Source organism: Podarcis erhardii (assembly GCF_964252035.2).
Source record: "Podarcis erhardii genome assembly, chromosome: 14".
Lineage (NCBI taxonomy): Eukaryota > Metazoa > Chordata > Lepidosauria > Squamata > Lacertidae > Podarcis > Podarcis erhardii.
This window is the reverse complement of record NC_138503.1, coordinates 28,302,162-28,316,304: the sequence shown is the minus strand read 5'-3', so window position 1 is coordinate 28,316,304 and position 14,143 is coordinate 28,302,162. Positions and strand designations below refer to the sequence as shown.

Here is a 14,143-nt window from a genome sequence, read left to right as displayed (position 1 = left end):
TCCACATTAGTTTATTAATTTTTTTAAAAGTCTGCATGAGAGTTCATGTGTGTTTCTCTTAATATACAAATCTTTGCAAGCAATTCACCTTAATATAAAGCATCTTTGTAAGTTGTTTTCCCTAATATGTACTTTTCTGTACGCACTGATCGACTGGAGACTTTTCTTTCTTTATAAAAATTATACACTGCTTGATTGTAAAAAGAAAAAAACTTAAAAGTGGTTTGTAAAAAAGCTAAATCAATAAAATTATCAGTAAGAAGCATTAAGAAAAATTTTAGACTTTCAGAAAGTTCAAATAACAATAAACTAAAAACAGACAAAGTTGCACCAGCTTTCTAAACCCTGGCCTTGTATATAAATGCTTTCAGCAGGCACCGGAAAGATTACAGTGAAGGCACATAGCTGATGTCAATAGGCAGGGAGGTCCAGTGTGTAGGTGCTGCCACACTTAAAGATGGAGTTCTTAAAAATGCAGAACGGGTGGCACCTGTAACAGTGCCAGTTCTGCAGATCAAAGTGGTTGAGTGAGTTTATATGGGGTAAGGTGATCTTGCAAGAAAACTTGTGTCACAGAATGCAGAGAAGTGTATATTTCAGAGGACAGCTGTGTTTTTGGTTAGGGAGTATGTGAATTTGGGAGGTGTGCATTAAAATTGGAATTGCTCCATTTCCCTAATTTTATCCATCAGTTGCTTTAATGCTGCAGGAGATAACTGATCTCAGTTTTAAAATGTCCCCTGTTTTAAGGAATTAGAAAGAGAGAACGAAGACTTGAAAGGCAGGCTAAGGGAGATTCAGCAGGAGCACCGGATTCTATTGGACAGAATCAATGGTCTGCAGCTGCAGCTGAACGAGGTAATGGAACACAGTTTGCAATGACAGCAGCTCAGAGGGCCCTTCCAGGGTGATCTGGTGCATTTATGGGCTGGTGTGTTCATGGGTTTACGGTGCATTTGTTTGCCTTTATCCCCATTTTACAGACTGGGATACTGAATGAGGTTGGCCAGGTTTCCTGCTGACAATGTTATATAACAATATAAATCAAGATACAATTCCAATGGCTGTTTCTGTTCTTTGCAGGAGCAAATGGTCGCAGATGATCTCGAAAGCGAGGTAAAGAAAAAATCTTTATTTTTCCCCACCCTAAAGTTATTTGTTGAGAAATCTGAACCTGAGGGGAAAAATTCTTCCATCTCTCTTAAACAACAACTGAACATTTGATTTGAAATGAAAAAGGAAGGAAGGGAACTTTGCTTTTGGGGTCAGTTCTGATAACATGTTTGGCATCCACCGTACCCACCATAAGATCTGCTCATACCACTCCCTAAAGCCAGTGCAAGAGTCATGGGGGCTAACCTTCCTTGCAGGCTGAATCCAGAAAGGAGGGTATGCTTGTGTGCATGGATCAGATCTACAGGGGAAGGATTGCAGCTCAGGGGTAGAGCATCTGTCTTGGATGCAGAACGTCCCGGGTTCACCTCTGACAGCATTTCCAGGTAGAGTTGAGAGAGAGTCCTGCTTGAAATCCAGGAGAGCAGCTGCTGCCAGTCAGTGTAGGCAGCACTGAGCTAGATGGACCAATGGTTCTCCTATATTACTCTATATAAAACAGCTTCCTATTTTTCTGTAAGCTACGGTAGGCTGGAAAGTGTCATATTTCTGTCCTGCAGGATTTCCATATTCATATTTCTTAGTGCTTAAACATTACCAGTATGTTCCATGTTGATATGTTGCTCACTTTCAGAAAGATGAGCTCAGGAGGCTGCTGACAGCAAAGGAGAAGCAGCAGGAAGAAAGTTCACGGATGCTTGAAGCTCTGAAGTCAAAGCTGAGATTCTATGAGGTACGTCACCCTTTGGTGGGGAAGCCAGTTTCCGTTTCAAGCAGCACTCCACTAAGTTAGCAGGAACTGGGAGCCGTGTTATTGGGTGACAAGGCTATAGCTACAGGGCTGAGTCCACTCTTGCACAGACTCTACTGGAAGGTCTGCAGAAGAGGGTGACCATGATCCAGGGTTTGGAAATTAAGCCTTATGAGGAATGGTTGAAGGAGCTGGGTATGTTTAGCCTGGAGAAGAGAAGATGGGGAGGGGATATGTTGCCCATCTTCAAATATCTGGAGGTCTGTCGTGTGGAAGATAGAGCAAGATTGTTTTTTAAGGAGAGGTTGAGTGGCCATGAGTCATGCATGCTTTAGTTGAGATTTCTGCATTACAGGGGGTTGGACTAGATTGCCCTCAGGATCCCTCCCAACTCTACAATTCTGTTATTCCGTGAAGGTATTAAGTATCATATCCATTTCAGGAAAGTTCTCTGTGGATTAAGACTATGAAAAAAATAGTTTCATTCTGAAAACCTGAACCCTTGTGAACGGTTAATCTGTTATCTCTCTGAACCAAAGTCTGTGTGTTTTGATTTCAGGGTGACCACGGGGGATCTGGAAACAGTTTTGGTAACAGTGAGTATTGCTGTTCCTTGATACCTCGTTTAGAAAGGGAATCGAGCGCTAACATTGTGGAGTTTTTGTGCCCTTCTATCTGCACTTGTGGCAGTCAAGTAAAAGTGGGTAATTTGGGGACATACAGAAGTAGCAGGGCTATAAAGTTCATTGACCATACCTGTTAATGTTGTAAGCTGTCCTGTGTGTAATCACCTTGGGACATATGTCCCATTCATAAATTTAATAATAATGATGATATAGAGCAGGAATGGAGAACCTCAGACCTAGGGATCGAATGTGGCTGTCCAGGCCTCTCTGCCTCGCTCACAGGGCTCTCCTTAGGACATCCCCCCCCCTGGCCACACCTCTTTGACCCTAGCCACACCCCTCCCTGGCACTGCTCTGCCCCCTCCTCAAGTGCTTTTGTCGGGCTGGGAGGTGACCTTGGTCTGAGATGATTCCTCTTGCTTGTTTGGATTAGGGTTGGAGAGGGATGTGTGTGTCAGTGAGTAAATCTCTTGACTTTTGTGCGGGTGGAATGCAGCCAACAGACAGTACAAAAGTCAGCTACATCTGTTGCCCACCTGCTTTTTCCTCTGGCCCCACCCACACGGTTGCCAATGTGACCCTTGAGCTGAAAGAGATCCCCCACCTTGCCTTAGATCTTGTGCTTTCAGGACCAGAGAGATTTATAGTTTTGGTTGGCCCAAATCAGCCTGCAGCTCTGTGGTCCTCCAGCCTCTGTGGTTCTCTTGCCTCTACATTCCCTTTCCATAGATGCTGCCCTGAGGCCCGGTTCCCTTGACCCTCAGCAGTGGGGGTGTCCCTGCTTTCTATGACATCCCAGCTCCTCATCTCCTGGCTACAGGGCCTTGCAGGAAGCAGCTGTCTGTTTAACTTTTAATAGTGCAGGCTGAGTTCCACCTTCTAAACATATAGCAGATTTGTACTTTGTCAGGTTAGATTGAACAAGCTCTTTATTTTGTCTTTCTGTAGGGAAAGAAGATGTTTTGCTGAAGCAGGGTTCCATGTATTCTGCAGAACCACAGGTACTCCAATTTGTTGGCTTGTTCGTGCATTTGGGAATGCCATGTGGGCATCTGCAATGTGGCTACTTTTCCTATGATGTTGAGCATGTTAAAATGCCCTTGGTGCACCTGGTCACTGGGCCGTCTCTTGGGGCTCCACAATGCCGTCATGGTGTCCAGTTGCTCCGTGTCCCTTCTCCTGTGGGAGCCTTGCTGTGTTCTACACAGAAATGGAAGGTGTGGGCCAGCAACTGTCCTCTGGCAGAGCCAGCAAAATGAACAACAGGCTCATCCATTACTTGGATGTCACACTTATTTGGCTGGGAATCAGCGGAAAGCGGGAGGCTTGTTGCAATTGCCCTATTAGCAAGATAAATTGAGCTTCTGCCCTCAGCTTAGTAACTCGGTTACTGTGATCCGTGACAGATCCATTACACAGTCAAAATGTGTTAATGGAGCAGAGGAAGCCCTTAAGGATCTTCCTGGATGAGCCTATTGTCTGTCTGCTCCGTATCCCTAACGTCAAATGGCAGTGACCCCCCAGAGGCTTTGTGCAGCCCACTTATCTGAGATCTACGTACCTTTGAACTGGAGATGTTGGAGAATGGGCCTGGGCCTTCCGTACACAAGACACATGTACTCTGCCATTGAGCTGTAGGGAAGCTCTAATGCCATACATCCGTGTTTCCCAAACATGGGTCTCCAGCTGTTTTTGGACTACAACTCCCATCATCCCTAGCTCGCAACACCAGTGGTCAGGAATGATGGGAATTGTAGTCCAAAAACAGCTGGAGACCCAGGTTTGGGAAATGCTGCCCTACATAAAAGCTAATTAAAGAGGTGTGTGTGTTGGTAGAAGCCCCTCTCTGGAGTCTTAAGAAGTCCATCTCCTTGTTTTCTAGCAGGCCCCTGCCTCAGCGCCAGCTGCCCTCCAGAGTAGATCCATGGTGCGGCCCCTGGAGCTCCTGAGCCCAAGCCTGTCTCCTGCTGCCTCTGAGGCAGAAGCTCTGAAACGGGAGCTGGGCAACCTGAGGAGCTGCTACGATGCGGCCCGAGGGGAGGTGAGCAGGCTGCAGCTGGAGCTCTCCCACAAGGTGGCAGAGTGCAAAGCACTGGCAGCGGAGTGCGAGAGAACAAAGCAGGAGTCGGACCAGCAGATCAAGCAGCTGGAAGACGCTTTGAAGGACGTGCAGAAGAGGATGTTTGACTCGGAAGGGAAAGTGAAGCAGATGCAGACGCACTTCCTGGCCCTGAAGGACCACCTGACAAGTGAGGCGGCGGCCACCGGCAGCAAGGCGGTGGAGGAGCTGAAGGAGCAGCTGAAGGACACCAAGGCCAAGTATGAGGGGGCCTCGGCTGAGGTGGGCAAGCTGAGGAACCAGCTGAAGCAGAACGAGCTGTTGGTGGAGGAGTTCCGCAGGGACGAGGCCAGGCTGGTGGACGACAACAAGAAGCTGCAGAGGGAGCTGGGTATGTTGAAGGTGGAGCATGAGAAGCGGGAGAGGAGGGCCTGCGAGGCGGAGGGTCAGCTGAAGGAGGCGGCTGCCAAGCTGGCGGAGAAGCTCGAGAAAGTGAAGAGCTCGCTCTCAGGCGAAGTGGAGGAGAAGGCGCGGAGGTTGGCAGAGGCGGAGGCGGAGCAGCAGAAGCTGCGCGTGGAAGCTCAGGGGCTGAGGGCGGAGCTGGAGGGCCAGAGAGGCCAGTTTGCCCAGTATGTGAGGCCAGAGGAGCACAAGCAGCTGAAGGTCAGGTATGAGCAGAAGGCCAGGGAGCTGGAGCGAGTGCAGGCGGAGCTGAAGCACCAGAGCCAGGCCTGGCAGGCGGACGCAGAGAAGGCCAAGGCAGGCCACAGCCTGCTGAAGCAGCAAATGGAGGCCCTCCGGAGCGAGATGAAGAGCCAGTACGTGCCTTTGAAGATCAGCGAGGAGGTGAAGCGGGCAAGCGATGTCACGGTTGGGGAGCTGAACAAGAAGCTGGCGGAGAGCAGAGAGAAGTGTCAGAAGCACAGCGCAGAGGCGGAGAAGCTGCTGGCGGAAAACCTCCGCTTGAAGGAAACGGTTGGCCAGCTCCAGGCGGCTTACATTCCCCGGGAGAAGCACGAGAAGGAGACGGGAGCCTTGAAGCTAACCACGGCCGGCCTGGAGCGGCAACTCGCCGAGCTCAGCCAAAAGTACAGGGAGCAGCAAGCCAAGGCATCTGAGTTTGCGTCCAAAAATGCCACTCTTCAAGAGACCATGGAAGAGCAGTACGTGCCAGTGGCTACTCACGAGGAGGTCAAGGCGGTGCTGAACAGCACTCTCGAAAGGACGGGCCAAGAGCTGTTGGAGCTGAAGGACAAAATGGAAAGTGTCAAGCAAGAGTTTGTGAGGGTGAGCGATGAGAATGGGACCCTGAATAGGAAGCTGCGAATGCTGCAAAGCCAAATGCAAGGAGGCGAATACATAAACGCACGGGAGCATGAGGCAAAAGTCACCGCCCTCCACAAAAACATTCAGGAGCTGCAGGAGAACAGTTCCGAATTGCAGGCAAAATACCAGGCGAAGCAAGAGGAGGTGGCCCAGTTGCATGCTGAGATCAAGGCCCAGAAGAAGGAGCTTGACATGATCCAGGAATGCATCAAGTCCAAATATGCCCCCCTTGCCAGTTTCGAAGAGAAGGAGCGCTGCTTTGAGGAGACGGCAAAAGAACTGAGGAGCCAGCTGCAGAAGGAGAGGGAGCAGCGCCGAGAGAGAGAGGAGGAAGGCAAGAAATACAGCCAGGAGAACGAGAAGCTGAAGGCCAGGCTCCTGAGCGTCCAGAACGACTTGCAGCAGAACTATGTCCTGGCAGAGAAGTCGCACGAAATGGAGCGCATGTTTGCCAGCAAGATGGACGGCCTCAACAAGCAGTTGTGCGAGCTGCAGCAGAAGTTTGCCGAGATCCAGTGCGAGAAGGAGCGGCTTCAGGAGGAGAGCGCCCGGCAATGCTCCGAGGCCCGCGAAGCAGAGAGCCGCCTCCACGGCCAATACGTCCCACTGGAGCAGGTGGAAGCCCTGGAGAGGCAGCTCGGCCGCACCATCGAAGAGCTGAAAGGGGAGCTGAGCAGCAAGGAGGCCAGCTGCCAGCAGGAGGTGCAGAAATCCCAGAAGCTGCAGCAGGAGATGGCGGATCTCAAGGCCGCCTCTGTGCCTATAGCCGAGCACCTCCGCATCAAGGAAGGCTTGGAGAGGGAAGCATCTGCCGCGAAATCCGCCTTAAGAGAGAAGGAGGGAGAGAGCCAGGAGAGGGCAGAGAAGGTTGCCAAGCTGCAGTCTGAAATCCAGAGCACCAAAGAAGCCTTGTGGGAGCTGGAGAGCCGAGAGGTGGTTGGGATGGCGGAGCACAAGATGGTGAAGAGTAAGCTGGAAGGGCAAGTGGGCAGCATGGCCGAGAAGCTGGCCGAGCTCAGCCGGAAGCTGGAGGCAGCCCAGCAAGCCAGGATGGAGGAGGCGCCCACCAAGGACAAGAAGGAGCCCCTGCAGTCCAGGAACTTTAGCATTGAGCAGGAGATCAAGGACCAGAAGGAGAGGTGCGACAAGTCCCTGAGCACCATCGCAGAGCTGCAGAAAAGGATCCAGGAGTCCGCAAAGCAAGTGGAAGCCAAAGACAACAAGGTGAGTTGGGCACGGGGGCGGACTCAGTAGGCTAAAGGCCGGCTTGCATCATATAAGGCACAAAGCAGAGGGTAATGAATCCCTTGGTGGGAGAGGCAGTGCTTGGACTAGCTTCTGACATTAGCTGGGGGAGCAGGTAGGCCTGGAAGAACTGCTGCACTGCAGCCTTTGCCAGACTAGGCCTTCTGAGTGTTTTGGACTGCAACTCCCATCAGCCCCAGGGATGTACGGCCATGCCGGCTGTGGCTGATGGGTGTTGTAGTCCAAAACATAAGGCTCCAGGCTAGTGAAGGTGGTCCTGTAGTAGATGCAGACAACCTCCAAATCCTGCCCAAATCAACTTGGAAGCTAAATGCAGGCTGATTGGTTGAAGTGGGGGTGGGCTGCACCCTTTAAGCCGCATTGGAAATGGATTCAGACATGATAGCTCAGTTGGTTAGAGCATGGTGCTGATAGCGCCAAGGTTGCAGGTTTGATCCCTGTATGGGACAACTGCATATTCCTGCATTGCAGGGGGTTGGACTAGATAATCCTCAGGGTCCCTTCCAACTCTATGATTGTATAAAATAAATAACGATAAATTCATGATTTCCTTGCATGAGAGGCAGACCTGCAGAGCTGGTTGATTTGATGAGGTGCTGCCTGTGGCTTTCAGCTCATTGGGAATTCAAAACGGGCTTCTTTCCTGTTGGTTAGTTCAAAAGCCCATGTTTTAAATTATCCATATTTTAGTTATTTTTGCCGTCTTGCATTTATCGTATTGTGCACCAGCCTGTGTTCTGTGGTGGGGAAGAGCAGATTAATAATGATAATAGAAGTAGTGAAGTTCTGAACTGCTTCATGCACAGCCACCTTCTTGCCACTCTAGCTCAGACAAAACAATGTGTGTGCTGCGCTTTGACAACCCTGGTTTTTCCTCCTTAATAGACCTTTGCAATGTGCATCCATGCACAGCTCCTGGCCCCAAGACAGTCCTTGTTTCCTTGCAAACTGGTGACTTGAATTTTGGGGACTTTGGGGTATCATAGCACATTGTTGTCCCCCCCCTTCAGCCCCAGCCCCCAGCAAAGGGCCATGGTTTTGGTGATCTTCCTGTTGCTTGCTTGGCTCTGCTTCAGGCAGGGCAGAATACAGGTTGGAAGCAAGCAGCTTTCAACCTCTTTTTTTGCTTTGATCACACAAGTGTAAGTCTGGAATGGGAAACCTCTGTGGCTCTCCAGGTGCTGCTGGACTCCATCTCCCATCAGCCCCTGCAGCCAGCACAGCCAGTGGTTAGGGATGTTGAGAGTTGTAGTCATCCAAATATCTGTCAGGCCACAAGCTCCCCATCCCTGTAGTAGATGTTGCTGAGGAACCGCAGAGGAAAGGCTTACGGTTTGAACTTTGGCAATGTCTCTCTTGAAGATAACTGAGCTACTTAATGATGTGGAGCGGCTAAAACAGGCCCTTAACGGTCTCTCTCAGCTTACGTACAACAGCGGCCTCCCCACAAAGCGACAGAGCCAGCAGGTCGAAGTGCTCCAGGCGCAGGTGAAAACCCTTCAGCAGCAGCTGGCCGTAAGTAGTGAACTGCAGCTGTCAGGTGGTAGCTGAAACTTCTCTCATTCATCAAGGTTCTGGTGCTTGGGGGCGAGGCGAGGACAGCAGATCTGGGTGTGGTGACCATCCTTGAGCTGTGGTCTTGCATGATGCTGGCAAACAGTTTAAGGTCAAATGACCTTGCTTCCATTTTTTTAAAAAAAGTTTTTTCTGTTCTTTGCAGCTAAGCTGGAAAGTGTGTGGGCAATTTATTTATTATGCATTTACTTAGAACCTTTGTTCCTGACTCTTCAGCCTTACATAAAGTCAAAGCGAGACAGTCCCTACCTGCAGGCTTACTGTCTAAAAAATAAATGACACACAAGGGAAAAGGAACACGGAGGGAAGAGGAAAACAAAAACCCTGAATTCTGGCACCAGTTTCTGAACAGTTGTTCCTATAATGGCTGGCGGGGGCAGGAGGTGCTTGATGGAGCTGGGCAATCAGCAAAGCTCTCCCACGGCAGCAGTCTGAGGCAATGGCTGCCCCCAGATGGCAGTTGAGGGGAGAGGAGGCCTGATAGAGCAGAACGGATGGCGTGAGCTCTGCTTCCCAGCTCAATGCCTGGCATGGCATCTTAGGAAATGAAGGGGTTTTTGTTGGCCTTAGAAGTAGGGTGCCAGCATCCCTGTAATGCTGTGCCTCTCTCCAAGACTAGGAAATGCGGGAAACTGCCTGATGGAGTCAGACCATCAGCCCACCTAGCCCAGTATTGTCTACACTGACTGGCAGCAGTGGCTCTCCAGGGTTTCTGGCAGGCAGTCTCTCCCACCCTTACCTGGAGATGCCGTTGCGATTGAGCTGGGGACCACCTTCTGCCTGCCGTAAACCACAGCCCTTCCCCGAGGGGGCTAGCGAAGCAGACTAAACTTTGAGAATGTAACTCTGGAGAATGACCAGGTGTGCTTTTTTATCCTAGGATGCTGAGAGGCAGCACCAGGAGGTCATCTCAATATATCGGACGCACCTTCTCAGTGCTGTGCAGGTACGTGTTCTGCTTTTGCTGCCGCCTGCTGTGTTGGGCGGTGATCTTTTCGCACCCTTTTTGACTGATGCCTGCTGAACCTGCCTTAGATAAATCTTCAAGGGAGGCAGCATGGAGGGGTGGGGGGCATGTTCCACAGCTTGCCTGTGTTGTTTGTTCTGCCACAGTTTCTCTTACTCAGTAGGAACAGCTTACTGGGGTTGGAGGGACGTCTTTCGCTACCCACTGCTCCCTTCTGTGATCAGCCAGAGCCAGTGAATAGTTTAGGACAGTAGTTCCCAAAGCTTTGGGGGCAAGCTCCTCCTTGGTTCCATAAACTCATCCCCAGTGCTGCCCTACCCTAGAAAAAGCATTATTCAGAATAGCAGTTTGCACGACTCACTAAGGAAGATAGTAACACAATAACAAAATTCACCCACTTGGGATCTACAGGTTTTGTCACTGCAACTGAAAAGTCGCCGAAAAGTTCCAAGTTCTGCTGTGTTTTCTGCAGCTCTCCTCTTTGTTTTTCAGGGTCACATGGATGAAGACGTCCAAGCTGCCTTACTCCAGATCATCCGCATGCGGCAAGGGCTTGTTTGTTAGGGGTGGGGGTCGGGGTGGGAAGGGGGTGTCATGCTGTTGGTCTGAAGGAGCCTACAGCTGTGAAAGCACACCTTCCTTCCTGCTTTGATCCAGAAAAAAGGGCTATATTTACACAGTCTCGATTTTTTAAACAAAGCAAAGGGGCTTTTAATTGTTTGCCTACTAAACTTAGAATTTGAAAGGTGAAATGCCTGCGGTTTAGATATCTGGGTAGTCAAAATGATGACAAAAGCAAAGTTCTTCTGAATGTCGGATTGACAACGCAAATGTTATAAAACATCGGGAAAGAAACCCCTCTTTGCTCTTTTCCTGTCCAAACAAAACCCAGTCTCACTCGACTGCAAAGTGTGAACAAAAGTGGGGGCCCCAAACCAAGTCAGTGTGGCCAAAATCTTGTAACTCTTCTTCTTTTCCGAATGGATTTTACCCAGGGGCGATTTTTCAGGGTCTGTATCAGGTTGACTGTATTTCTAGCCCAGTCAGGCGAAACAAGCAGTCAAGGAGTCTGCAAGGGCCATGCTCCGAATCGTTGCAGCTTGGCTGGCCGAGTTGCATCTTCTTAAATCATTTTAAGAAGGAGTCATGCCTTTCTAGTTCTATCTTCATAAGCAAAAAATCCCATCTCCTACAAACGGTTTTGCGTGTTTTTTATAAGAGATATTTTTTCACAGATTCTTTGTTACTGATTTACGCATAGTTTCAAGAGCAGCAGGGCTGAGGAAGACGTGAATGAAAAGCTATTGCCTTATCTTGAAATGCAGCAGCCTCATGTTTGTTTTAGAGAATTCTCCGTCTTGTTTTCAGAAGCAAAGGACATTTCCTGCAATTAAAAAAAGGTGTAGTGGTGTCAGGGGGGAAAAAGAGAGAACTCAGAGCAAACATTTGCAAAAACAAGGAGACGAACACACGTGCCTCCTGCTTTTTAAGATGACCTTGTGATCCCATTTGCTTTTTTACTCCTAGTGTATTTGGCCCAGCTGTCTTTTGCAAGCTGGGAGGGAGGGGTCACTTGTTCTTACCAATGGCTGAGCTTGAAAAGGCTCATTGAACCTCGTGCCAAGGAAAGAGGCAGCCTCTCCTGGAAAGGTGACCACTGGTGGTTGCAGCTTCACAAAGGAGCAAGCAAATTTTCCTCCATGTACTGGTTTCTCTGTGAAAATTGTGTGGCCCCTCCCCTTTGGCCTGGCAGCTAGCTGGCTAGCGTCACCTGTGTCTCTTGGAGTGGCTGCCAGCACCTCCCAGCCAACCTTCCTAGGGAACAAGTCCATGAGAATCCCATGTTCTCATGCAAAGCCCAGTGATCCTTTTGGACATCCCCGGGTGCAAGATAATGTCCCTGGTGGGTGTTGTGCCTGAAGGAGCTTGTATTCATCCAGTCATGTATTCATAGTGGACTCGTTGAAGTCAATTAACTCTGGCGGGTCTGCTCTGAGTATGACTTGGTTGGATTGAGCCCCTAGACCTTTTCTCCCTATATGCAAAAAGTGTAGATCACTCAAGAAGCCTCCCCACGAGCTGGATTTGACTGACATTCAATTTCGTAGTGACTTCTTAAGATGCTTTCTTCCGCTTTAAATACTATTGTTTTGTAAATTTATGTACTATAAATCACTACGGTGGCTTTTATTTATGCAGGGAGAAGTGTAGGTAGGATGAGAGGTGTAACTCAGCTTAGTGTGTGTGTGTTTGTTTCAACAAATAAACACTACAAGGCTTGATAGTTTGTTTTAAGTAAATGTGCAATAATTCTGAAAGCGGAAACGTTGAATCCTGGGTTGCTGGAAGAAGAAATGGAAACTTTTGAAATGGAAAAAATATTTAAAAGGGGGTTGTTTTAGAGAAATGCCAGTTTGGTGGTTGTACTTTGCAGAGCTGGGAATAATCTCCAGGCAAACTTGCTTGCTGCTGGGAAACTGTTCAGGCAGAGCGCATGCGCCGTTGCTTACTCCCACAGGGTGGTGTCTCCTTCCTCCACCATTCCCACCTGACATCCATTCCTGGAGGCAGAGCTTGCTGCAGGTTGCCTTGCCTCTTAGCACATGTTGCACATGCTTGAGAAACCAGTGCCTCCAACCATGAAGCAAGCCAAGCCCAGTTGCCTTCACTTTCCAGATTTGCAGATAGCAGGCACTTGACTCTCAACATCATTAATTGGCTTGCAAGCATAAGCCGCCCTTCCTAGGGGCAGGATTGTCTCCTTGTTGCAGAGCTGGCCATCTCCACTGAGAGGCCAAAAGGGGCGTCTTATGTCCTGAACTCCCCAGAAGGGCATGAACATTAACTGGGTAGCCTTGGGGCAGGACTTCAGAATCTGCAGAGGACATCAGTGAACACACCCTGCTATTAACTACCAGTCACTGCCTCTTTCTGAAGAAGGGCCCTGGGGTGGGGGAACCCAGTTCACCAAGTGTTCTTTGTGCTCTTAGCAGCAGTATTTTCTTTACCAAAAACAACTGGACAGTAACTGATTGGTTTTGATATACTAATCCTGACAGTTTGGGTATTGTAACTCTCCTTTTTTCTGGGAGGCATTTTGTGTATTTTTATTCTCTCTCCCACACTACATATCAATAAAGTTTTATCTTCTGTGTTATTGTTGCTGAGTGTTTCCTATCCCTCACTGAGACTATGGGCTGCTTGGGGGAAGCGAGCTTGACTGTGGATTTGGGAGAAGAAATGAAGAACCATAGAGCATTGGCATATGAAGATGAGGAGGAGATTTATTCTCTGCACTTCAGAGTGGCTTAAAATGAAATATTGAAATACCATAAAATATCCAACACATAAGAGCCTACTGAATTAGGAAATCTAGTTCAGCATCCTGGTCTCACAGTAGCCAACCAGATGCCCCAGTGGGAAACCCACAAGCAGAATCGCCAAGCACAAGAGCCCTCTCCCTTCCTGTGCTCTCCAGAAACTGGCATTCAGAAGCAATGCTGCCTCCAACTGTTTTAGCATAATGGGATTAAGCTTACCGAAAAACTGAATTTAGAACAGCAACATAAAAATATCTAAATACTCCAAAGAAAGCTGATCTGCAAAGATTTTAGAAGCCTTAAGATTTATTTATTTTAAGTGCCTTTGTGTCTTTTAAGGCTGGAATGTCTCGACCTACTATTCAGTGGTTCCCATAGCAATTCCTTTGGTAGCATTTAATAATAATATTAATTTATTACTTATACCTTGCCCATCTAGCTGGGCTTCCCCAGCCACTCTGGGCGGCTTCCAACAAAATATTAAAATACCGTAATACATCAAACATTAAAAGCTTCCCTAAACAGGGCTGCCTTCAGATGTCTTCTAAAAGTCTGGTGGTAGTTGTTCTCTTTGACATCTGATGGGAGGGCGTTCCAGAGGGAGGGTGCCACTATCAAGAAGGCCCTCTGCCTGGTTCCCTGTAATGTGGCTTCTCACAGTGAGGGAACCGCCAGAAGGCCCTCGGTGCTGGACCTCAGTGTCTGGGTAGAACGATGGGGGTGGAGACGCTCCTTCAGGCATATTTCACGGGAAACCTTTGGGGCTTAAATGAGAAGAATCTGCTGGCCTGAGGCTGGGACCTTTCCTAAGTGAGTTACACCAGGCTGTCCATGCCCAGGTGTCCCATCTTCTCAAGGTGTGGAAGGAACCCACTGTGCAAAAGCAGTCATTGGCCAGCAGTGTGAAGTCTCTGGATGGGCCAGGCCTGAGGTGTAAACATGGTGTCTTCTGGATTTCTGGCCTTACCCTGGCCACAGAAAAGTATCTGGTTGCTGTGCTTTAGGCTTCACCTTTGCCAGCCCCAATTCTACCCTAGGTTGTGGAAGGCACCTTCCCAGCTGAGGCTGGAAAACAGCTGTCAGCAGTCATGGAAATGTGAGGTTTCTGGCAAGCAGTTTTCATCAGATGAAAGTTGTTGC

At 49.0% G+C, this 14,143-nt stretch overlaps 1 protein-coding gene across 5 annotated transcripts in view; it reads left to right on the top strand.

The window, feature by feature from the left end:
- UACA (uveal autoantigen with coiled-coil domains and ankyrin repeats) overlaps nucleotides 1–11,099 on the top strand; it is a 52,189-nt gene extending 41,090 nt beyond the window's left edge. For 3 of the 5 annotated variants that reach the window (XM_081838699.1, XM_081838701.1, XM_081838703.1), the window contains exons 11-19: nucleotides 751–858; nucleotides 1,084–1,116; nucleotides 1,748–1,846; nucleotides 2,424–2,460; nucleotides 3,439–3,491; nucleotides 4,373–7,099; nucleotides 8,504–8,656; nucleotides 9,597–9,662; nucleotides 10,176–11,099. In XM_081838699.1, coding sequence (XP_081694825.1) covers nucleotides 751–858; nucleotides 1,084–1,116; nucleotides 1,748–1,846; nucleotides 2,424–2,460; nucleotides 3,439–3,491; nucleotides 4,373–7,099; nucleotides 8,504–8,656; nucleotides 9,597–9,662; nucleotides 10,176–10,247 — 3,348 coding nt within the window. In that variant the 3' untranslated portion in view covers nucleotides 10,248–11,099. The remainder of the gene's footprint in view (nucleotides 1–750; nucleotides 859–1,083; nucleotides 1,117–1,747; nucleotides 1,847–2,423; nucleotides 2,461–3,438; nucleotides 3,492–4,372; nucleotides 7,100–8,503; nucleotides 8,657–9,596; nucleotides 9,663–10,175) is intronic. The other 2 variants (XM_081838702.1, XM_081838700.1) reach the window with 2 other exon arrangements.
- The last annotated feature ends 3,044 nt before the right edge of the window (nucleotides 11,100–14,143 follow it).